The sequence below is a fragment of the Perna viridis genome, chromosome 4 (assembly GCF_037379345.1).
Source record: "Perna viridis isolate PV_CMFRI_1.1 ecotype Kerala chromosome 4, ASM3737934v1, whole genome shotgun sequence".
Lineage (NCBI taxonomy): Eukaryota > Metazoa > Mollusca > Bivalvia > Mytilida > Mytilidae > Perna > Perna viridis.
This window is the reverse complement of record NC_142448.1, coordinates 23,778,459-23,805,377: the sequence shown is the minus strand read 5'-3', so window position 1 is coordinate 23,805,377 and position 26,919 is coordinate 23,778,459. Positions and strand designations below refer to the sequence as shown.

The 26,919-nt window shown below is 31.8% G+C and overlaps 1 protein-coding gene across 2 annotated transcripts in view; it reads left to right on the top strand.

Moving 5' to 3' along the window:
- The window catches only part of LOC148619410 (uncharacterized), a 187,050-nt gene that overhangs the window by 155,866 nt on the left and 4,265 nt on the right, over positions 1-26,919 (top strand). For both annotated transcript variants that reach the window (XM_088579277.1, XM_088579276.1), the window contains 9 exons: positions 263-424; positions 2,084-2,242; positions 9,743-9,910; positions 10,296-10,451; positions 13,345-13,506; positions 15,041-15,347; positions 19,939-20,035; positions 21,979-22,063; positions 26,113-26,277. In XM_088579277.1, coding sequence (XP_088435403.1) covers positions 263-424; positions 2,084-2,242; positions 9,743-9,910; positions 10,296-10,451; positions 13,345-13,506; positions 15,041-15,347; positions 19,939-20,035; positions 21,979-22,063; positions 26,113-26,277 — 1,461 coding nt within the window. The remainder of the gene's footprint in view (positions 1-262; positions 425-2,083; positions 2,243-9,742; positions 9,911-10,295; positions 10,452-13,344; positions 13,507-15,040; positions 15,348-19,938; positions 20,036-21,978; positions 22,064-26,112; positions 26,278-26,919) is intronic.

The window sequence follows — 26,919 nt, the reverse complement described above, 5'->3', positions numbered from 1 at the left end:
TTTAAATGCCGATTTTCTTTTAATAATGCATCCTAGCATGTCCCAGCTTTGTACAGGAGGGTTTTACTTTAGTGGTCAAATCAAGCTGCAATCTGCAAAGCATTTTATTAAGAATAGCTTATTTAGTGTATTGGTCTTTTAATTATTTTATACAATCTATCTTTATGAAATTTATGTGATATGGTATACTGAGTCTGTCCAATGCAAAAGTTTAGTCCAACATGAAATATTGCAGTTTCTTTTTATTTTTCTGCTTTTTTAGTGAACTGTGATCCTGGTAAATTCCAAAATTACACAAGTAACAGATGTGAACCTTGTCCTGTGAAGACATACAATTCTCAGTTTAATGGTTCTTGTACAGAATGTGATGATGACAAAACTACACCTGGGACTGGATCAACAAGCAAAGATGATTGTTCATTAGGTTAGTTTATATCTCTGCTATAATTGGTTTATGGTAAGTTTTAGGGACATAAAAACAATATCTAAACAGATAGTGCTTAACTTGAAATTTTTGGATATTAAGATCTCTAGAAAGTCATGAGTACTGAAAAAAAACAAAGCTTTCTGTACAACTGCAAAATTTTTCAGGGTCTTATAAAGGTGTCACCCTTGCATCATTGTTGTTGGCATCTGTTAACTTTAGTTTATATACTACAAGTTGAGTCAAAATTTTGAAAAATTTTAGCACATTGTTCTTAAATATACGGACATGAGGGAGGGCACCATGATTTTTTTTAGGTTTTTACCCCCATCCCCTTTAGAAATAAAGGGCTAAAAGAGGGAAAATGGGTGTTAATCACTACATTTAGGCAAAACTTATCATCGAACAGATTTTGTTTTGTTAAGTTGTGAATCTGTTCCTTTCAAAATTCTGTTTTAAAAGTGTTTTAATGGGTAGCCTTATCTTTAACCGATTTGGAGTTAAAGGGGTACAAAACTGGGGCAGGCCCAAAATAATCAGCTTTCTTTTTTTTTTGGGTCATCTTTGAAGATTTGTAATTGTATTACAATTTTGTTTGCCTTATTGTGTACAAATAAGTTGTTGTTTCTGTAATGAACTGTAAGTCCCTATGTATCAAAAACTAATCTTGTGTTGCCCCAAGTGGACAGAGTTTTACATGCTGTGGTCATATCATGCTGCACTATTAGAAGCTCTTTATTTCATATTGAGTTGTCCATCCATTTGTCCAGGAACTATTTTTATTACTGACTTTAATGGTTCACAAGTACATAGTCCAAAAGAAATATCTAGAAGAAATTTTAGAAGATTACAATACTGTACTAGACTGTATTTTGCAAATTGTTTTCTATTCAGGGTTTCCTCAACTTAAACCTGTTAGACTGCTGAAAATCAAACTTTCACAAAAAAATCTTCAGACTTAGGAAAAAATGCGAAATTCAGAAATTTTTTTAAAAACAAGCCCTTTGCTGATCAAGAATTGATATTTCAAAATGTGAGATTTGATACATGGATAAAGTATATTTCAACATTTTGGCTCACTGATTTGGTTGCCCCTGCAAACAAAATTGTATCATACTCAGAGTTGTATGAAGGAAGGTAATTATTGTTGATACCTGCAAAAAAGAGTTGATGAATCTAATTCTAGGGTTTTACATGTTAATACCTTTTGAATATTCACTCTTTTCAATCATTTATTCTATTAGTCAATTTGAAGGGACGTATTCTCTTTGCAACCTTGCTCACAGTATTTTCTGCTTTTCATATGACATGGAAACACCTTCACCACAGAGCTCACACTTGTTACTCTTATCCCATGTATACAAAAGTGATAAAAATGTACAAAATTTTAATTCCTTGATATTTACTAAACTATGAAGTACAAGTTAGTTCTTAACTAGTTGTATGCCTTGGCATATATATATATATATATTTAATATATATATATATTTAATAGAATTACTGCATCTTGATACATTGTTACTAAGTCAGGACAAAGCCGTAGTATTTTTGTGAATAAGTAGGCTAGATTTTATTGTTTGCTTTAGGTTTGTGAAATTTTTCAAAAATACATATCAACGTTTTTTCACCAATGATTCTACAAATCTTGATTCATTTCAGTGTACTGCAGCCCAGGACAAAAGCGAACTAGTAAAAGTTTATGTGAAGATTGTCCAATTGGATATTACCAACAAGATTATGGTAAAACTGACTGTGAGTCATGTGAAGCTGGATACACAACATCAGATATGAAAACAAAGAATCAATCAGAATGCCATGGTTTGTACAGTCCCTGTATTGGATAAACTTCTCACATTCCCCATTGCTCCATCCCTATTCCCCCTTGCCCTATACCCCATTCTCCATTGCCCCATGTCCTATTCCCCCTTGCCCTATATCCCATTCCCCATTGCTCCATCCCTATTCCCCCTTGCCCTATACCCCATTTCCCATTGCCCCATCCCTATTCCCCCTTGCCCTATACCCCATTCCCCATTGCCCCATTACCTTATTCCCTTATAGCCATATTCCCCATTGCTCCATCCCCCATTGCATCGACTCGTTTCCCATTCCAAAAAGAAAAAGTATAGTAAATGTTTTATCAAACACATATAATGGATGAGGATGCAAAAAGTTTTGTACAATCAATATTGATTTTAGAATCTCACCTGCGAGTTCGAGAATTACAGAAATCACCCTGTATTTGCATTGTTTACATGTATTATCAACACTCCGAGCTGCATGAGAAATAATCGTGCACAATATTCTTAAAAATATAGATTTATGTATAAATTGTGAATGAATTTGATTTCTAAAATTATTTTTAAAAATGTTAAAATTGTCCAGATAAGGCTTTTGTTGATTGTTGTTATACATATATTTCAAACTAAATTCTTGAACATGAGATATTTTCAAAATTAAATGTGTGCCAACACTTAAAATTACCTTAATGGTCGTAACTAATTGTTTAAAATGTTAAAATAAGCATTATATATGGGCTGTGATACATTTATTTTAATCAAATATCTCAAAAATGACATATTTCTGCAGATTATAAGGGTGGGAATGAATTTAATTATAATAATGGTCCAAAATTATTGTTAAAAATAATAAAAATGGCAATATTAGTATCTTGTTGGTGGTTTGCAACACTCGCATTTCAGTCAAAAATCTTCAGAATGACATATTTTGGCAAAGGGTATGTGTGCAAACACTTTTGATATACCTATTAGGTCTAAAATTAATGTAAAAATGTTAAAATTGTCTATATCATTATTATGTTGATGGCTGTAATACATATTTTTCAGACCAAATTCTTGAAAATGAGATATTTTTTGCAAATTGAATGAATGCGAACATTTAACATATCCTTACTGGTCTTATATTATTGTTTAAAATGTTAAAATGGTTAAAGAAAGTATCATGTGTGATGCTTTGAAACATCAATTTCAGTCAACTTTCCCAAAAATGGCATATTTCTGCAGATTGTATGGATGCTAACAATTTTAATTTCAATAATGGTCCAAAATTATTGTTTAAAATATTAAAACTAGCAATATTAGTATCCACATTGCAGTCGAAAATCTTCAAAATGACATATTTTTGCAAAGTGTATGTGTGATAACACTTTTAATATACCTATTAGGTCTAAAATCATTGTAAAAAATGTTAAAATTGTCTATATTATTATTCTGTTGATGGCTATGATACAGATATTTCAGACCAAATTCTTGAAAATGAGACATTTTTTGCAAATTAAAAAAGTGCGAACATTTAAAATATCCTTAATGGTTATATATTATTGTTTAAAATGTTAAAATTGTCAAAAAAAGTATCATGTGTGATTCTATGACACATTAATTTCAATCAAATTTCTCAAATATGACATATTTCTGGAGATTGTAAGGGTGTAAATAATTTTAATTTCAATAATGGTCCAAAATTATTGTTAAAAATATTAAAAATGGCAATATTAGTATCCGGTTGGTGGTTGCGACACTCATATTTCAGTCAAAAATCTTCAAAATGACATATTTTTGCAAAGTGTATGTGTGCGAACACTTTTAATATACCTATTAGTCTAAAATTAATGTAAAAAATGTTAAAATTGTCTATATCATTATTATGTTGATGGCTGTAATACATATTTTTCAGACCAAATTCTTGAAAATGAGATATTTTTTGCAAATTGAATGAATGCGAACACTTAATATATCCTTACTGGTCTTATATTATTGTTTAAAATGTTAAAATGGTAAAAGAAAGTATCATGTGTGATGCTTTGACACATCAATTTCAGTCAACTTTCCCAAAAAAGGGCATATTTCTGCAGATTTTAATTTCAATAATGGTCCAAAATTATTTTTAAAAATATTAAAACGCCCAATGTTTGTATCTGTTTGGTGGTTGCAACACTCATATTTCAGTCAAAAATCTTCAAAAATGACATATTTTGCAAAGTGTATGTCTGGGAACAATTTGAATATACCTATTAGTCTATAATTATTGTAAAAAATGTTAAAATTGTCTATATCATTATTATATTGATGGCTGTGATACATATATTTCAGACCAAATTCCTGAAAATGAGATATTTTTTTCAAATTGAATGAGTGTGAATACTTGAAATTACCTTTATGCAGTACCTTTATGGTCTTATATTATGGTTTAAAACATTAAAATTGTCACAATAGGCATCATATGTTTGGCTGTGACATATTGATTTCAGTTCAATTACTTAAAACTGACACATTTCTGTGTATTGTTAGGATGCAAACAGTTGCAATAACGGTCTAAAATTCTTGTATAAAACATTTAAAATGGCAATATTTTTATCCTTTTCGAGGTTGCGATGAACGACATATTTCTGCTAATGAAAGCTAAGGGAATAAACATTTTATTATTTTTTTTAAATGGTCTTGTTATTATTGCTTAATGTGTTTAATTTGTTAATATTATAATCATACGAGTGTCCCTGACACAAAATTATTTCAGTATAAATTTTGAAAAAAATAATTTACGTTTAGAAATCGTATGAGCGCGAACATTTTCAATCAATAGCAAATGTACTTCCGGTTAATATTTAAAAAAAAATGTCAATAAATAATGAATTGCAACACCTGTAATAATTAAAAATTACTCTAAAACAATCTTGTTTAATAATTATTTTAATTGCTGTCATAGAATTGTGATATGTAGGTTGCTTGCGAAAAAAGGCAGAACAATTTGTTGATTGACCAATCAAAATTATTCCCTTGCCCCATTCTCCTATTCATTTACCCCATTCTCAATGCCACATTACCCATTGCCCCATAATTCCCCATTGCCCCATCCCCCATTCCCCATGCCCCATTGCGCTATTCCCCCATCCTCCATCCCCCATTCCCCATTGCCCCACATCCCATAAAATGGGAAGTTTATTCCATACAGGTACAGTATTATAGAAAATTGAATATTCATATCCATATTATAGTAAAATATTACATAACTAATGTGAATGAAATATAACTTCCTTATAATAGTGTTGTAAACCAGTTTTTAGCTCACCTGGCCAGCTGAGTTATTGCCATCACTTCGTGTCCATCAGTGTTCAGCATAATGAGATCTATCTGGTCAAATTTTGTTGTAAATCTGTTGACCCATGTTCGAGTTATTGCCTTTTTTGGCATATTTTTCCTTATTTTTATGTTATTTCAAAAACCTTCTTCTTTGAAAAACTATTCAGAATCAAATGAAACTTGTTAAGATTGTTCCTTAGAGTATCCTGCAAAAAAGGATTATTTAAAATTTTTCATCAATTAAAAAAACATGGTTGGCATTACTAAAACTCTAGAACATAGGGGTCAAAATGCTTTTTTTTTTGCTATTTTTCCCTGAACTATGGAAGAATAATGAAGAAGAAGGCTACTCATAAGATAAACATGATATTCTGAGTTGACTGGCAGTATTGTAATGTTTTTAGGCAGCCATTTTGTGACCATTTTTACCAGTTGCTTGGATTCCAATGATTTTTGGTTTTCACATGAAACATGGTAATTGAAGTTAATTTGTGATACTGATATTTTGGTCTGGGCAGCCATTTTCCTGCTAATTTTTATACTTGCTTTGATTTCAGTGATATTTGCTTTTTATGGAAAACATGATCTCCTGAGTTTGAATGGTATGGTGTTGATGAAAATTGTATAGCCATGATTTAGCTTCATTTAATGTACTTTATCTGCAGATGTATACTGGGCTAATACCTCTCATACTTTCTGGATAAACCATGCATAGGAAGACCCCTGTCCAAATTATTTCCAGAGGTTTTAAAAACACTTTGAAGACAATTCCAACATTTTACAGTGCCTTAGGTACTCAGTTGACTTGCAGCATTCATCAACAAATGCTCTTGTACAGAATATTTTTGTTAAACATGGTAACAAAGCATGATACCTTTACTTACTTAGTTAATAGGGCATGGTTTGTCAGGTGAGTGATTCAGGCTTTTCGAGAGTCTCTTGTTAGGTCAAATACTATTGTCCTAAAAATGATCAGTACCAAATGTCTAACTGATGTGAAATTTTGGTTATAAATAATTTAGTTCTGTTGCATTGACCAAAGAACAAATACATTTATGAGATCAAATTGAACCATCCAAACAAGTTAGGTTGGTAGGCTTACACCATACCATTATTAGGATGACATTAGTGAATAAATGCTGTTAAATGCATCTCATTAAAATGAAATAAAATTCAAAAGACAACAAAAAAGAGTAATCAGGAGTTTTTATACATTAGTACGTGGGCTGAGATAACCCCCCATGCACCCCCTCCCCCATCATCAACCAAATTGGATTTTCAGGTACCCTTATACCTCCCTTTCAAGAATATTTTTGTCACCAAAAAATAAACTGAAGCATTTTAAGTTTTTTGATTCTTTGAACTTCTTATATCTACAGAACAAAGAAAACAGACATATGTATGTATCATCATGTAGCCCAATGTCTCAGCTTTACAGTGGTACCAAGAAAGTTGTGGTAACACTTAGGATTTTGTGGTAAAATGAAAAAAATGTACCCCTATCCTGCTGAAAAATCGCTTAAATTGACATATTTTACAATGTCAAAACTCCTAGAGAATATATGCTTCAGTAAAAAATGGCTTATTTGGTATTTTCTGTTTGGTATTATCACAATTTATACTTTTGGGGTTCTTTTGATGATTTTTGACGAATTTGATAGTCAGAATTTATCAAAATATGCGAAAAATGGGATTTTCGATTTTTTCGGTCAAAAGTCACATAAATTCGACTCTACAAGTTATAGCTCAACTAAAATGTCCCAAATTTGGTATCACTTGATAGATAATTGAATTTTCTACAGAAATAAACCATGAAAAACTAATTTTCAAAAAATGTTGAAAATATTTCCCCTACCCCTAGAAAACTGCTCTCAGTATCAAACAGAATTCTTTTTCACAGCATAATGACACGGTAAAACTCATATTTTAGGCATTTATAATTAAGATAATGATGTTCCAAATATATCTGATCAATTCAGGCCTTTAGATTCTCTTTTGGGGGTTACAAAAACTATAAAATCGTAAAAAGGGGAATTTTCAGAATTTCTTCTACGTCATCCATTATTTCCATTTTTAGCTCACCTGGCCAAAGGCCATGTGAGCTATTGCTATCATTTGGCGTCCGTCATTGTTGTCGTTAACAATTATACAAAATTCTTCTCCTCTGAAACTACTTGATTAATTAGAACCAAACTTGGTATGAATGTTCCTTTGGGTGTCCTGCATAGAACTGATGTGGTTTTTCACAAATATCTCCTAAATCATTGATAATTATACAAAATTCTTCTCCTCTGAAACTACTTGATTAATTAGAACCAAACTTGGTATGAATGTTCCTTGGGGTGTCCTGCATAGAACTGATGTGGTTTTTCACAAATATCTCCTAAATCATTAACAATTATACAAAATTCTTCTCCTCTGAAACTACTTGATTAATTAGAACCAAACTTGGTATGAATGTTCCTTGGGGTGTCCTGCATAGAACTGATGTGGTTTTTCACAAATATCTCCTAAATCATTACGTTTAGCTAAATTCTGACTGTATAAAAGTGTTCAGCATGATGAGATCTATCTGTGGTCAAATTTTGGTTTTAATCCGTGAAGCCATGTTGGAGTTATTGCCCTTTTTCAACGATTTTTGCTATTTTTAATGTTATTTCTTTCAAAAATCTTCTCCTCTGACATTATTTGATCAATTGAAACCAAGAAAATATGAAAATCCGAAAATTTCTCTTTTTATGAAAAACTCATTATTGTTATATTGAAACTGAAAATTTGCACCTGAAATGAGCAGGTATGTTGAAAACTGATAATTAAAACAATAGTACCCAACATGTCTATTGTACACGATTAACATTTTGTTCATATTGAGGCATTTTTTTCATGTGTAGGGGTGGCAATTGTTCATCTAACTTGACCTGGAAAAGTTCAGATATTTATTACTTGGCCTCATTATAAAGCTAAGACACTATATTAATAAACTGTATCACACAAAAGCTTCTTTGAACTACAGTAATCTGGAAAAAAAAAAACAATATTGGGTGATGTAGAAGAAAATTAGGAAATTCTGAAAATTCCTTTTTTCCCGATTCTATAGTCATTGTCACTCTAAAAGGAAAATCTAAGTGCCTTAATTGATCAGATATGTTTGGAACATCATTATTCTAATAATGAATGGCTAAAATATGAGTTCTACAATGTGGAATTTATGTGACTTGTCCGAAAATGTGAAAATTTTTCACATTTTTTTATAAGTTCTGACTACGAAAATCGCAAAAAAAAATCATCAAAAGAACCCCAGAAGTATAAATTGTGATAATACTAAACAGAAAATTCCAAAATAAGCCATTTTTTACTGAAGCATTGATACTCTAGGGGTTTTGACACTGAAAAATATGTCAATTTAAGCGATTTTTTGGCAGGGTAGGGGTACATTTTTCCCATTTTACCACCAAACCCTAAGTGTTACCACACCTTTCTTGGTACCATTGTAAAGCTGAGACATTGGGCATTACAGGATAATGTCTAAATTTGTTTAGTTTGTTCACACATGATATCCCAGGAAGGCTAAGACGCTCAAACAATTGAGTCACAAAAATCTTGGCTTTTTTACCCAGTGGGGTACAAATGTAGGGTTATACTGAAAAACAATCCGAGAATATTCTTTGGGGACAAATCAATTTGGTAATTGAAGGTATAAAGGTACCTAAAAATCACCATGAAGTTGATGAGTTGGGTGGGGGATGCACATTGGACCCTCCCAGTCCATTGACTACATGTATGCAGTGATATTGTTGGCCTTTTTTTTTCAGAACTACCCCATCTAGCATCTTATATTTGGATAGTTTGCAATGTTCTTCTTTTAATTGGAAAACTTTAATAAAGAAGTGAAATTACAAAACCTAAAATTTGAAGTTAAAATTATTTATATAATTATGGATGACAAGAAATTACAAGTTATACACAGTTATTCTGTGGAGCATATAGGGGTGCCAAATTTTGCGATTTGCTAATGCTCGATAAAAAATAATGACAAATATAGTGCCTACCCATGGTAAAATAAGCATAAAGCCTGGCATCCAAGAATTATTTCTTGAATAGAATTATTCTCTGATGCCTGCAAAGGAGAATCTTGTGTGTTTAACATTTAACCCCATTTGAAGCTGTGAGTATTCTTTTTGTTGGTTTGCTCACTGTGTGGAAACCATTTATCATGTTGTAGAAATATGTCCTAAGGGCTTTCAATTCAATACAAGGACCAAGCTATGTGAAGGTTGTCCTTTGGGATACTATAAAGAAGCAGTTGGAAATAATGAACAATGCCTTGGATGTCCTGGTGGTAATACCACTGCTAATGTTAACTCAACATCAGAAGCTGATTGTAACATTTGTAAGTACTAATGAGGTAATTAAAGCTAATTAAAGTTCTTGCTTTTACTTTGTTCTTGTCTTTCTTCCTACCTCTAAATCCTAATGAAAGATAAATTTCACTGAAACAACTGTTCTAATTGCCACCAAAACATACAAAAAGTGTTTTTGTGGTGACTCAAAAAATACATTTTCCGAGTCCTCAAAAATAAAATTGGATTAGTAGCTTTTGTTTCACCACATGCATATTTACATGGTTAATATAATTACAATAAAATATTTCAGTCATATAAAATATAGAATATTTAAAAATGTGTGTTCAATCAAATCATAAAAGATAGAGTTATGTGAGACTTAAGGAACTGAAGTCAGTTCACAGTTTGTACTATATAATTGATAATTTTTAGCTGATTGCCAAGCTGGTAGTAAACGAGATTTAGGTGGTTGTACACTGTGTGTAAAAGGAACATACCAACATGAGAACTCTTCAACATCTTGTCATAATTGTGGTGCAAATAGAACAACAGAAAATACTGGGTCAAAGAAAGTGGAAGAATGTATTGGTAGGTATTTGGTTCTCCTTATTTAACAATATATAAACAACTTAGAACATAATTTTTCAGGAAAGGTTTGTTATTTGTAAAATGAGTAATTTATTAGTCTCCTACTAGCAACTTTTGCCATTGCAGTCAGATAAGTTTTCCCATACTTTTTGAGGGGTTTTGATCATTTAGTATCAAAGTACCTTATGTCACCAGTCCATGCCTCCAACTTCTCTAACATTTCTGAACTTTTCACAAAAATATAGTCCAAATGTAATTCCTTTTATATCATTCAATACCTCTTTTATAACCAGGGCATATGTTTCTGGCAATTAATCAGCTCAATAATGTTCTATTATTTCTGCAAAATAAAATCAAGATCTATTCTTTAAATCAACTGAAGATTTGATTGACTCCTTTTTGCCCTTGAAAAATATTGAGTAATATAATTCAGTTAGGGAATTTAGTTCTTGCAGTAATGTGTCAAGAAACATTAAATGTGTTAAGCATATTCCATTTAACATACTTATGTCAGAATCTTCATCCTATAATCAATAGTTTATGATTGATTGATAAACAGAAAGTTTTTACCAAGTAAAATTGGTGGGAAAATTCAAATTGACAAAAAGTGTCTTGTTTTGGAAAATCTTATGAACATCAAGGAAGTTATTTTCTTGAGATGAAATTTGTTTTATTTGATAATAATTACAGTTTAGGATAAATACTCAGTTAAAGTAGTTTTTGAATGTAAAAACAAATTTTTGGATAGATTTAAAAATTTGAGGAAGAGATGAAATGGAACAACATGTGTAAATGTCTGTGTTGGATACTGTTTTATTATTACAGTTTATCCTTCAGAAATCAGTAGTGTAGATTAACATTCAGTTTCTACATATTACACATATATAATGTGGAGGCACTGTTTTGTCTTTGAATATGACCTTGAGTTCTGCTCATCATAGCCTTAGCCTAAAATCATATTGGAAACACAAATGTATTATTACAGTTTTATTTTACATCATGTAATCTTTGAAAGTTTGTTCATGCTACAGTTTTCATTGGAATCCTAAACCTTCAGTGCTTACAGCACTTTGATTTGTCATGCTTATAGATTTATATTTGATAATTTGTATATTTGCTTTACCATGTTAAAGTACAGATCAAGTTTGAATTTTGTACTGGTATATTGATTTTTTGCTGAGTTTGTGCCCTTGAACTACACTTTTTTGCCATGCTTGCAGATATACATTTGGTATTTAATATATTGCTTTACCATGAGGAGTTGTTTGAATTTTGTTCCAGTATGTTGATTTTTTTTAATGTATTATGCCCCCTTTTTTTTCTTTATCTTTTTTAAATTAAAACAGTTGCAGACTCAGTTTTCCACACTTTCTTGTTTACAAATTATACATGATTGAACTTTGCATTGTTGCAGGGCCATACTATAAGAATGCTTGTTCATTTTGGTTTGTACAATTTTTTTAACCTGCATTTACAATGGTGAAAGCAAGTATAGTAGCCAACCTGCCTGTATGTCAGGATGTCATGTTTAGGGGGTGCTTACTCTGCATAATCTGTAATTCAAAAAGTATTGAGCAATATTTTACAAACTTTGCACAGTATTTTTATACATAGTGAAGATGCTTACCTCCTGTTATGGACAAATTTAATTCGTTTTTTTCCTCAATTGGTGGCATGCTGAATTAAGCCATTTTTCATCATGTAATGTTACGCACTGTACCCTGATTGTGTAATCTGATATTCAAAAATATGTTATAGGCCAGGATGCTGTTTTTTTTTTTTTTTTTTGTGGGGGGGGGGGAACAATTGCTAAATAGATTAAATATATTAAGTTGGGTACTATACAGAACTTCCCTCTGTAGCATGCATCTCATGAAGGCATTGAGTTCCAGTTTTTGTTCTTTAAAAGACACATAAGAAGTAGGTGTTTTACTTATTGAACTAATCAATATAAATACATATAATGAAGCAATACACCTCAGCATAAACATCTCAGTGTATGCTATTCTTGTTAATCTAGAGATAACACAACAATATTTTCAACAAACCTTACCTTCTCATTACTCAAGAGTTTTTGTCTTTTTAAAGAATGTAGAATGAGTCACTGCAGCATTTACTTAAAAACTAGCCTGTCTTAGTAGGATAGTGTCTTTTTAGCAGTATTCCATATCAAGAGCTAATTAATTTTACATTAACAATTCTTGTAAGATACTATTGCTTCAAACCTTGCTATGCGTAACCTGTTGAACATTGATTCTGATGAGTTCCCTGAATTACAGCTTATGGAAGGTATCTCATTGTATTAGTGATGAGTGGTTTATTTTTTAACAATTGTAAGTTCAACATTTTTTATCTATCAAAGATTATGTATTTCTGAAAAGTCATAGGACAGTTTTGAGATGGGTGTTTTGAACAGTTTACTGTCTAGTCTTTTTAAAAATGTGAGCTGCACTTGAGTATTTGACTGGATGACAAAGAGTCCTTAAACATTCTTTTGCTTAATACAAAAAAAATATACTGACCTAAAATTGGGCAAAATGGGTTACCAAGTACGTAAATGTATCAACTTTCTTGGTTGCTAATTTTCGCAGATTCTGTAAAGTGTACATATATTAACGGATATCAATTTTTGTGATTTAAAAAATTATTAGCATTATTAAGAGTTAAAAATCTATTTCACAGGTATTGTTTTTCACGTTTTCCATCCACCATGAAAAGTAGTATTTTTACAGTATTTAATTACACACAAACAATGGAAAATTGATTGCATTTAATTATTTCCCATCTTGTAAAATAGAAAATATGTCAAGGTCCTCATAGCGATAACTGAGTTCAACGTTCAGTAATATTAGGTGTTTGTGTTCCATAGTAAATTTTTTCTTTCTATATGCAGGAAAATGTGATCCTGGAGAAGAGTACAACCTTGTAACTAAGGCTTGTGAACCTTGTAGCGTTGGCTTTCATACTGTCAGACCAACAACAGAGAAATGTGTCCAATGTCCACCTGGAACAACAACATTGGATGGAGGTGCAAATGTTTGTGTGGAAAACAAAGGTATAAAGGATTTTGTCACCAATGTTTAAATGTTTTAAGGGCTGTTTGGATAAGTTTTAGAAATTTGTTAAGATATTAAGTTCACCATCATTGAATTAAAATGTAGTACATAAATAGTGGGTCAACGCAAAAAAGAAAGTGCCCTCTGACCCCTTATAATTTACTCCTGATTCAAGTACGAACAGATACTAAAATTGTCTTGATGAAATCATTCTTTCATTTTGGAATGTGTTTTAAACATATAAAAAAACTAATGTAGTCTCTTACTATTATGTTTATTTATAGCACTATTTAATATTTTTATACAGTTATTCTTTAAAGCCTTGAGAAGTTGTATGATATTTTAATGGGTTGTTTGTCGAGATTTTAGGAAGCTCACTTAGGTTTAGCACTGTTTTTTTATTTTTATACTCCAACTCAACAAGTGGATGGTATATTGGAATCAACTTGTCTGTCCTTCATTCCGTCCATTAGAATTAATGGTAATAATAACTTGGCTCCCAGTGGATGAATTGATGTTTAATTTGGTGTGTTGCTTCATATAGAAGTAACACATGTTGTAAGTGATTTTGGTTGCTCCTTGATTTCAAATTAATGAAAGTGGGGGTATGCCTAGCTCGTGTTGTGTAAGTGGGGGTATGCCTAGCTCGTGTTGTGTAAATGGGGGTATGCCAAGCTCGTGTTGTGTAAATGGGGGTATGCCTAGCTCGTGTTTTGTAAATGGGGGTATGCCAAGCTCGTGTTGTGTAAATGGGGGTATGCCTAGCTCGTGTTGTGTAAATGGGGGTATGCCTAGCTCGTGTTGTGTAAATGGGGGTATGCCAAGCTCGTGTTGTGTAAATGGGGGTATGCCAAGCTCGTGTTGTGTAAGTGGGGGTATTATAACCGAGACAATTGGTGTGGTACCTCACTTTTGTCAAAACGTAAAACTAAATTATCAACAGTCCAAAAGTGATCTAAAGCATATCTGTCCTAACCAAGACTGTCCTTGCAATCCACTTTTTAAGTAAGTCCTTTTTAACCCTGTATTATCCTAAAGTATTATTACATAATATTCTGTAATATATTTTTGGCATTCTTGTTAAAACTAAGTGTCTGTTTACACCTTTAGTAATCCTTAATCCTTTACTAATTAACAGATTCATTTTTGACCTAATCTTTAATAACAAATGTCAATATACCCAAGATTTGTACCTTTCTTCACGGAGAACAATAGATGAGTAATTTGGACTTAATCATTAATCTATAATCAGTATTAAAACATGATTCTTAACAATAAAATGTGAACTAAAGATGACTTGGAAACACTTTTACAATTTTCCAATTCTTAACTATTAAACACCTAAATGACTGGTTATAATATGCCAAGTTTGTTTTGTGTAAGTGGGGGTATGCTAGCACAACAATATGTGCAACTTTGTGTTCTGTTTAAAATTTATTGAACTTATGAAAAATAAGACAATAGGCTTATCATGTGCTTTTGTGTTATCGTTATTTATTTATTAATATACTTTATAATTTTTATTTTTCACAGCAACATCTTCTCCACCAATAAAAAGCTCACTGAAAATAACCTATAGATATACTGCTAGGTTCGAATGTTCGAATCTTGCTCAAAACAGAGATAATTTCATTCTTCATATGAAAGAAAAAATAATTGCTAGATTAAATGTCCTGGCAGTCACATATCAAGGAATATGTAGTGAAGATGGATGTAAAGTTAGTATGCAGATTGACATAAAATTGAAGTCTAATTCTTGTTCAGTCATAGCAGTGAAAAGAAACCGTAGAGCAGTTATTGAACAAGATTTAAGCTTTGAGGTTACAATACCTAATGTCTCGTAAGTAAGGCTTTATTCCTCTTGGGAGAACATTGCAAATTAAGATAGCTAATACTGATTTTTGTGCAACCACAAAAAAATTTTGGGTGGTATAATGGTATGGTGCTGTTGTTGTCATTGTCATTTTCCGTAGACACTTTTTTTTTTTTTTTGTGATAACTTATACATTAATCACAATAATTGATCTCTATAAAATTTCATAACAAGATTCCATACAACAAAGGGAAGGCTGGTAATGAATTCTGGGGTTATAGCTTCCATAGTTTTGGAATAAAGGGCAAAAAAGAGCATTTCATAGAATTTAACTATGTAACTCAAGCTAAGGGTTCAACCTCTTTGGTCATATCAAGCTGTGGCCTTGGAAGCATTTAATTGTTTATATACAATTTTCTCTAATTTTGCTTCAATTTTCATACCGCTTGACCGGTGTGGAAAAAAATGTTTTCATCACTAGTGACTTTTTTGTTCTCAGAGTTCGATTGGCTTAGAAATCGATTGTCTTGGACTCCATCTTGAATCGCCTCGATTGCCATTGTAGTTATATTTCAGTTAAATGAGATAATGAGGTGTTTTCTTACCTTAAATAAGAATTATGAAGGGACTTGGGAAGATTTGAAGTGAAAAAACCTTTGAATTGTCTGGTTTCTTTTGTTTGGAATGTTTGCGTTTGTGTGATGTTTCCTACGAATCGGAATCATAACGTTTCACATGCTTTTCATATTTGGTATTTTTTGACGTTTTTAGGGCATTAGAGAAACAGAATCTACACTCAAAGCTTGTTGATTTTGAATTTCTCACATCTCGTGAAATAAATTTTATAGTTTGTATAGCTCGGCAAGCCTCGTGATCAAAACTATAAAAATAATTTCACTCGATGTGAAAAATTCAATAATCAACTCATTATCGTTGCAGATTCCATATTTAACATATGTTCATATTGTTCTTACATTACTTGACATTTTCAACCATAATCTTTAAAGATAAGCAATTACCAATAGCAATGTTACTGAATTACTGTGAAAGTACTTTTATTCTTCGATACCAATTTTCATGGTTTGAAGGATAATTAATGGTCAGATTGCGGATTTTTGAATTCCATTGATTTGATAACTCTATCACAAAAACAAATGGGAAATTTTCTTTTCCTTGGGAACCAAATGTATTGGTTAACGGAACCAATTAAAACCACGAAAATTGTTACGGCATGAACAATAATACTGAAATAGATAGAATGAAACTTTATGCAATGTCCTATTGATTAAGAAACCTGCAAGTCCAAAGGAGAGGGGTATTCTGTCTTACTCTTGTCCTTGTTTTTATGCCTCTGCAACGTTCAGTTGGGAGGCATATTGTTTTACCCCTGTCAGTCTGTCCCTCCGTAATTCCATCCATCCGTCCCATTTACGGTATATAGTTATTCCACTTAACTCCTCCTACAGTATTTAAGGTACGATGTTGGTATTTTGCAGAAAGATTGTATATGGATTGAAGATGTGCAATTTATCAGTTTTTTCATTTCTATCAATATTTGACATTTTCATGGATAGTTGGACTTAGTCATTTTGTCATAGGGTACATGTCTATTTCGGATATCTTCCTCTTTAGTATTTAATATAGGTAGTAAATAATTTTAAATGATCATGAAGGTTATGAACAGTAAGTGGAAGATCCTACAGAGTGGATCAACATTAGATTTAGTGTTTGTTCCTGTAGACCAATGCTATCAAATCAGTACATTTTCAACTTCTTTCTTTGATCATAAAATTATTGCTATTCTAAAGAATTAAAGCTTGTAAGTATAAATTGACTTTTATATATATGTCAGAAAATACATGTGGGGGGCACCAAATGTGTCTCTCAGACACAACAATCTTCTTACAAATGAATTTTGACAACCAAACATTATTCGGTAGCTGTGTTAAAATGGGCATCCCTTTGTCTAGTCTTGTGTCAGTAACAATATTTTCTGTCACAGTTTTATCAGCAACTACTCATCACAGCAGCTTGAGATAGATATGCCATATGGTAGGATCCATTTTCAGAAAAAAATCAACAACTTCCTGTTACTAAGGACTTGTTTATTTTTGAAAGTTGAAATTTTTGTCACTTTTCTCAGCAAGTACACATCACAGCACCTTTAATATATACACATTCTTCTTATAGGTGTGCCATATGGTGGAATTCATTTTTTTTAATTTGACAACTTCCCATTTACCAATTAAGGACTTGGTTTTTTTCCTTATATCATGATTGAATGGGGGTATCACTAATGAGCCATTACTCGCAGGTGTCTTGTTTTATCAAAGTTTTGTATCTGCAAAATATGTTGATATGACTGCAAAAAATTTGCGGTCATTTATTGGTATGGTGCTGTCATTGTCATCTATAGACATAAATTTTTTTGACAAGATTCCATACCCCAAAATGAAGGTTGGTATTGATTTTTAGGGTTATGTCCCCAACTGTTTTAGAAATAGGGGCCAAAAACAAGCATTTCATAGAATTTAACTATTTAGCTCCATTAAAAGCATAGGGATGTCTGTGATTTGTTCCATAATGTTCTATACTACTTTGAGGGTAATAACTCAAACATTTTAGAAATTAGGGGCCAGAAATATTCATTTTCCTATTGTCCAGACAATAACTTGACTTCTAGTGTATAGGTCACTTTGAAATTGAATTAATGCAATTAATGCAATGATCCTTATGATAAGTCCTTCCAAAATCTTCATTGAGTTCAAGAGTAATCAAGGGAACCAAGATTCTAGTGGAAATCAAAAGAATGTAATACAGGGACAAAGATCTGACATGGAAAATAGACAAAAACAACAAAGAACATAAAGTAACTAAAGTGATACATACAAAGTAACTAAAGTAAATGAGTAAGCTCAGACTCCACTGAAAAATGGGAGCAAGGACCAGGTGCACTGGAAGGGTAAGTGTCGTCAAAATTGTCATACACCTTCTTATGAGAGTTATTGCCCTTTAAAGGCAAAATAACTTAACTAGGTGAGTGATACAGGCTCCTGGTAGCTTCTTTTTTTTCTGATTTCTGGGTAATAACTTCAGTAAAAGGGAATAAGTCACCTTGAAATTGAAACACGATGTGTGATATACCCAAAGGAAGGTTGGGATTGATTTTGGCAGTTTTGACTTCAATCATTTAGGTATAAAGAGCCAAAAAGTGACTGCTTTAATTCTGGTCAAATTCTTACCTGTGTCAAATATCTATCATAATCAAATTTCATAACTAAAATAAGTTTGAATGGTGTGTCCATACTTGCCCTAAATATTCAGTTTGACCTCTACGGTTATATTTAGCTGCGCTCTGGGAAGCATTTTTATTAGAAGTTTGTGATATCGATACTCTTGCTGCATAAGCTTTTCTGTAAGGCATCTTTTTTTATTGTTAAAATTAGACACTTTATTACAATTACAAACAATAATAATAAATTGTGAAATGTAAGTAACAGGAGGGTGCTTCAGGAAGATCACCATCTAGGAAAGAAAAATTAACAATTGGAAAATTGAAATCATCTCACTAAGTATTATTAAATTCATGCAGCAGATCATGAACTTAAGTTTGTGTAGCAGTGTTGTAAGATCGGACTTTTATTAGTAGTTACTACCCTTGAAAGTAAAGAAATATCCATTTGTAAATTTTGGCCTGGTATTTTAAGAATTGATAGCAGATTGAGAAATATTTCAATTGCTGGAATTGTGCATCTTCCTTCTTTTTCCTTTTTGGGTTTTTGATTTATAAAAATACTTGTCACCAGCCTATCACTGGAACTTCCCAGCTATTTCTGAACACTATGCAAAAATATAGTCCAAATGTAATTCCTTTTATATCATTCAATACCTCTTTTATAACCAGTAAATTTGTTTCTTGCAGTTGTTCAGCTCAATAATATTCTATTATCTCAGCAAAATAAAATCAAGATCTATTCTTTAAATCAACTGAAGATTTGATGGACTCCATTTTGGCCTTGAAAAATATTTAGTGATAATATTCAGTTAGGATCTTTAGCTCTTGCAGTAATGTGTCAAGAAACATTAAATGTGTTAAGCATGTTCCATTTAATATACTTATCAGATCCTATCATCAATATTTTATGATCAATAAAAGGGAAGTTTTTACCGATTAAATTGGCAGGAAAATTCAAATTGATGAAAGTGTCAAATTTTTAGAAATCTGATGTTCATCAAGGAAATTGTTTTCTTAAGCTGAAATTGGTTTTATTTGAGTATAATGAATAATCTGTTGCTATTGCTTCTTAATGCTAATGTGAGTTGACTTTTGGACATTTTTAAAATTTAGGAAAAAGGTGAAATGGAACAAAATTTGTATTTGTGTCTGAAGTTGGATCAGAAGTATGAATTAAAATTCAGTTTATACATATTAGGGAAAAAGTTCTTGATATTAAATATGAAAAAAAGCAAATGTGTCATCAAAATTTTATTTTACATCATGTAATCATTAAAATTTTGTTTATGCTACAATTTTCACAAGAATCAAAAACTTCCAGTGCTGACAGCACTTTGATTGATAAGATGTTCTTCTCTAACTAGTTTGTTAATGTATTGACAGGACTACAGTAAATAATTCAAACACCAATAATGTCAGACCTATAGCCAGTGTACTACAGGAGGATGTCACTAATAATCTGGATGAATACAATCCTTTGGTATTATATTTCAATTTGTTACAACATTCATGAATATTTACGTGTTAAAAGTTCACAAATTGCATCTTTGATCTAAATGCTTATGCCAAAAAAAAAAAAACATATTCATGTATCATCACAGTATCATGGAATTTATTTCACTAAAAAAGTGTTATACATTTGTTGAATTGTCATGAGGGGAACAGTAGCTATATTATCCCAAGGTATCTATTATTACCAGAGGCAATGCCAAGGGTAATAGTTGGTATTGAGAGGTCATAAATTTACTGTTTCCTGAATGAACAGTCAACAAATGTTGAATTATTCTGAAGGATAACAATGCCTCAATTTTACCTGCCCTGGGCAGTACGACAATCTTTTATGTCAGACCCTATTTTTTTACGTCCCTTAGCACTAAGCCTCTTGCAAACTGTACTAATTTTAGCTTTATGTTTGAAGTATTTTCATGTAGATTTAATGAAATCTTTTATTAGCTGTTACCATATGAATGTATTTGAATACACAAAAGCTTGTTTGAGGTATGGCATTTTAAAAAAAAATGGCTTTTACAAGTGAAATGGAAGAAAAACAGGAATTTGGAAATTCCCCTTTTTATTCAACTGCAAAGAATTTGTAATCATATATTTGTATGGCTATGTTGTCGTCGTCGTCCTTAGACGCATGGTTTTCTTGTGATAACTTAAATATTAGTTGGTTGATCTCTATAAAATCTATTAACAAAGTTGAAAACCACAAATGGATGATTGGTATTGACTTTAGAAGTTATGGCCATGCAAACCATTTCATTATTAGGAGCCAAAAAGGGGCAAAAAATGTGCATTCATGTATGCACTTGGTTTTGTGTAATAATGTGATATTAGTTTATTGATCTTTATGAAATTTTATAAAGTTTCATAGACTCGCAAAAGGAAGTTGGTCCAAAGGATTTTGGGGATCATGGCCCTGTTTTAGAGTTAAGGGGAAAAAAGGAGCAAAAAAACTAGAATTTCATAGAATTTAACTATATAACTCCAGTAAAAGCAAAGGAATGTTTATGATATTATTTCACAGTATTCTATACCACATTCGTCAGACTGGTATATGTTTTTGGCGGTATGACCATTTTAGATAAGAGCAGCCAAAAAGGTCCAGAATCCTGCATTTCATTTTCATGATGTCAATCTGCACTCTGTGCAGCATTTTATGTTTATATTTTGTCATTAAATATTAAGGTGAGCAGGATTCCAGGGTTCGAGATAAGCATTTCAGGCCCTCTAGGGCCTCTAGTTTATTTTGTATATACCTTATCAATATGCAGTTGTGAGCTTTGTCACGTTTAAATAATTTAGTTTTTGTTTAAAGTTTCTTTAATGCCATATTCTCAAGATAATGGAAAATGGAGGCACACAAAATGTACCAGATATACCACTTAAACTTTTATTGTTATAACCTTATTCAAAAAAGTTTTGAAGGGTATATAGGAATCACAATGACAGTCTGTCTTTTGTTTCTATTCACCTTTTGAATGCAAGTGTTCTGTGGATAATGATGATGCTTTATATGAAGATTTGGTATCATTATTTAAATATGCACGAAGTAATGTAAAAATAATAATACCTATCATTACCTCCAAAATAACGTTATATCACCTTCCTGAATACTAGGAGTAATCAAGGGAACCAAGGTTTTAGCGGTAATCAAAAGAATGTAATCCAGGGACAAAGACTAGACATGGAAAACAGACACACACAACAAAGAACATAGAGTAACTAAAATCATACATACAAAGTAAAAAAAGCAAATGATACTAACTTTCAAACTCCTTGAAATTGAATTATTCACTTCATTGATATTTATTATAATGATTAGTGGTTTCCTAAGCTTGTTAATTGTATTTTATGAATTAGATAATTTTGTCCATACTTTAACATGAACCAAGATGTTAGTTTTGGTTTGTTTTACAGCCTGGGAGTTTTAAACCAGAAAATGCTACTGTACAACAGATTGTAGAATGTGGAGAAGGAATGGTTGCTAACAAACTGAATTGTGGTAAAATTCAAATTTTTTTATTTGATATGTACATGTTCAATGATGGGACAAATTAACAAAATTACTGAACTTATAACATCTAGGCATTAGTCAAAATGAATAGTCTAAGTGGGAAGTCTGTATAACAAATGCCAATATCAGGGTAAATATCTCGTAAGTTGAAACCATCTTCATGATACAATGTGTTATTCCTCATCTGTTGCCCTTTTGATATGAACTTTCTGTTTGATCCTGCAATATTTCTACTTTTTGTCTGTTGATAATGTACAATCACCATAGAACTAGCACTCTTAACAAAAGAAAAATTACAATTAACATGGAACTACTTGCAAAAGAAGTAGATAACCGAGGAAATAACTGGTATGAATTATTGAAGGCAAAAAGTTAAGGCTAAAATAAAATTTCTATGGAATGATTTAGTGAATAAGGGAGAATTTAGGTAAAAATCACCACAAAATAATAAATGCAGTTTTTTCTTGTGGAAAATATGTCACTCAAGTATGTTAAGTTTAAATGTAAAATGAAAGCAATTTTTTAATTGAGTAGTTATTTTAAATTATGATTCAAGTTTTAGATCACATTTTTCTTTCTTTAAAACAAATCTAGTATCTGTTTTTAAATCGTACATTGCACAAAATATTAGAAGATAAAATACTAATAAATATATATATATATATATATATATATATATATATATATATATATATATATATATTAACATTAAAACTGAACTTTTTAAAGGATGTTTACACAGAGTTCAAAATTAAATAGCCCCTCAGCAGAATTGTTTTAAACTCTTCCAATTGAGATGGACAGGGGTACTGCGGGGTCCCAACTTTTCATTTAATAGAAGGGGGATGCATTTTATCCATGTTTAAAAAGTTGCTAATGATATAAAAGCATTTCACATACAAAAGTACAGAAATGATTTTCATGAACAACAATAGCCAAGGACGTAAAGAAGTCCCTTTGTCGGTCATAACCATATATCACAAATACCATATGTAAGTGCAAAGTATTGAGTATATATTCTTAGCACGAAAACGGCAATTACACCAAGTAAAGGAACAGTCAGCTGATTTTCAGCATCATTCGTATCGTGCATTTGATTGGTTAACACTGTGTGATGAAAGATTTTGGGGGATTTTTGTGGTTTATAACCACAAAGACAGTCAAATTATATCCTCGAAGCTACATTATCTTAGCTATATAATGCACGAAATGAAGGGTGTAACGGATATACGGAAAGTGCTATCATTTTCAACTATTTTGTTATAGTGTTATTTAATTATATCCTCAAAACTTTAGGATATTTATTTAGTCAAATTTGGCACTTTTTATTATTCAACAACAAACAAATTTTGGTCATTTCATGGTATCATGCTGTTGGCGTCATCGTAGACACTTCGTGTCTGTTCAGTAGAGTATAAGTACATCATTCTTTATGGAAATATACCACAGGGTGCCATGCCTTTCCTCAAAAGGAAGCCTGCGATTGATTTTTGGGGTTGTGAATTGAACTGTGATAAATACAAATGTAAAGGCCAGAAAGCAGTATTTCCATGATGTTTGGACAATAACTTAAGTAAATGTGTACAAATCTCTTTGTAATTCAAGGTGCCATACAATTAGACAATTTAAGGATGATGTTTTGGTATATGACTTGTACTATTCAGGAATTAGAGGCCGAAAAGGGACCACATCATTTTTTATCAAATTCTTATATTGTGTCAAACATGATTCAGAGCTGTATTAATTAAGCTTGAATGGTGTTTCTATACTTGTTGGAATTGAACCATGTGTTAAAATCTGTATCAATAGTCTGTGTTAATTATATTGTAATATATGTCCATGAGATACGTAAAAAAAAAATTTTGTTGTGATTGCACTCTATTTTTAGGGCTGCTCATTAACCAGAGTTATAGCGTGATACAAAAAGTGTGTAGTTACGGCAAGCTCTGGCATAATGTATGAATTGACAATTCTGAATGAAAAGTCATTATGTTTGTCGTAAAGTTTGGTCAATAGTTTTCTTTTACCATTGATTATTGAGTGTAGGTCAAGATTTGAGGCTGACTTCACAGTGTCTGTAGTATCCTTTATCTCAAGTTCTTCGTGGTAGATGCGATATGTCAAATCCCCAAATTTAGGATTGTTTAAAGATAATATGTCATCTATATAGCGGAAGCTGAGATTAAAGGATCTAGCTAAATGATATTCTTTCTTTTGGATCAGATCAGCTGTAAAGTCACCTCATAAGAGGGAAGGAATAGGTCAGCAAGTAGAGGAGCACAATTTGTTCCCATTGGAATGCCGACCATTTGTTGAAAAATGCATCCACCACACTGGACAAATGTGTTGTTGATTTAAACTTCCAGCATTTTGTAAACATCTTCCTCTGTATATAATGAAAAAGGTTCACTGTTCAAGTTTTTGGGGGACTTGCATTTGTTATTCACTTTTTTTTTATAACTAGGTATATTCCCATGGATGGACCCAGGGGAGGAGGGAGGCATTGGCCCAAATTATGAAATTGAAAGACTTCAGAGTGTTAAATACTTTATGTCAAAACCTGAAAAATACTTAGAAAGGAAATGTATAATTCAATAAATTTGTTGATTTAATGTATTATTAACACTCTAATGTGTTTACTGATATGATCATAATATCAAAGTTTGTCCTGTGTGGTACATGTATTACTTAAATGAAACTACGGGTATTCTTTGGAACATTCAATTTTAGAATTATGGATATTAGGTCTAAATAAGAAATAGTTTAAATTGATTTTTTTAAGTTCTTTGAATAGTTGCATTCTGTGTCAGAATCTTATTCTGTGGCAAACATTTAATCATAATCTGAACTGGGAACTGAATTAAGCTTGAATGTTGTGTCCATACTTGCCCTTAATGTGCAGGGTTCAGCAGCTGCAGTCATTGCAGGCTGTTTCCTGCAAAGCATTTTATTACTTTAAAAATTCTACCTAGGAGAAAAAACTGATATGATAGTAATCACTTAATAGGGCCCTCACATAAAGGTGGATGCCCTGTAGTAATCACTTAATAGGGCCCTCACATAAAGGTGGATGCCCTGTAGTAATCACTCTGTCTGTTCAGAACAAATGATGTCCAGGTTTTAACTTTGTTGTTTTCTGGTTTAGACTTGTGATATTTGGCATGAGGTTAGATTAGCTCAAGACAATGTGTCACACACCATAGTTGATGAATTTTGACCTTAAATTTTACAATACAGATTCCTGCCCTGGCTGTAACATTGCTGTTTTCTGGTTTAGACTTAGATATTTGTCATGAGGGTAGATCAGCCCAAGATGATGTGTCATGTGCCTTGGTTGATGAACTTTGACTTCATGGTCAAATTAATGAATTAGCAATATGAATTCATGTTGAGGCTGTGACTTGGTTGTCTTATGGTGTAGGCTTTTGTTATTTGGCATGAGGATAGATCAGCTCAATTTGTTGTGTACCGTTGTTGATGACCTTTGACCTTCAACTTACACTTTTATGGTCAAGTTTATGGTTTTGCAATACAAATTTAGGTCCAGGCAAATACCTCTGTCCAGTCACTTTGACTTGTGGATACAACTCTGCATAAACTGCTTGACAGATTTTTTTCAAATTTTGTAGGATTGTTAGTCACCATTTGTAGTTGATCATATTGCACCATAATTTTTATTCAACAAATTTTACAGGAGTTATTAGGACTTTTGCACTTTTTTGTTTTGCGGCGGTGTTGGACTTATGGCTACTAATTGCTATACATGTTATGTAAGCATTTGGTATTTGGCATATTTTTTCAGTATAATTTTGATCCTCCAAAATGCTCATAATTCACTATATTAAGGCTACGGCAGGGTGCTTAGTGATGGTTTCCATCTCATGTTATCTAGTCTTATTACACCTTTTTTTCTCAATTAACTCTGAATTGGTGCTTTCTTTGATATTTAGGTGTTCAAAGAAATCAAACTGCAAATAGAATTTTTACATACTTTGTATCTTAGAAGGCAACATTCAAAATTGTCATCATGTTTTCAGAGCCATGTCCTAAAGGAACAAAGAAAAGTTCAACTGGCACAGAATGTGTTGACTGTCCTTTGAATTATTACCAAGATTCTGAGGGTCAGAACAACTGTAAACAATGTACTGGTGTGAAGAAGTATACATTGGCAACTAAATCAACATCTGAATTATCTTGTGTTTGTAAGTGTCCAGAACTACAACAATGCCTGTGATTATAGTACTTTATTATACCTCTGCTTCAAAAGTGTGGGTATACTGTTTACCCTTGACCATGCTTCTATGTGTCCACAACACTTTTTCTATCACATTTTTCTCAGCAACTACTCATCACAGTGACTCAATATTTTAACACATTCTTCCTTTAGGTATGCCATATGGTGGGAACCATTTTTTGAGAAAATTTAAATCATTTTCTGTATACCAAGGACTGTTTATTTTTTTACTTTATATTTTTGAAAATAGATATTTTTCATTGCACTTTTCTCAGCAACTTCTCATCACAGTGGCTTGAAATTTTAACACTTTCTTTCTGTCTGTATGCTATATGGTGGGGATCCATTTTCAAAAAAAATTCAACAACAATTTTCTATTTACCAAGGACTTTATTTATATGTCTTATAATGTGATTGAAAGTGGGGTATCACTAGTGAGCCATTGCTCACTGATTTCTCATTTAAAGGGTGTAGTACAGTTAGTATACAATTAACAGAAAAAAAACAAAAATACTGAAGTTCATTGAAGTTCCAGAGGAATTGTGTCCCTATAACTGACCAACATTTTTCCCCATCTGGCAAAACTTTCAAGTCTTTCAGTCCAGCAAGT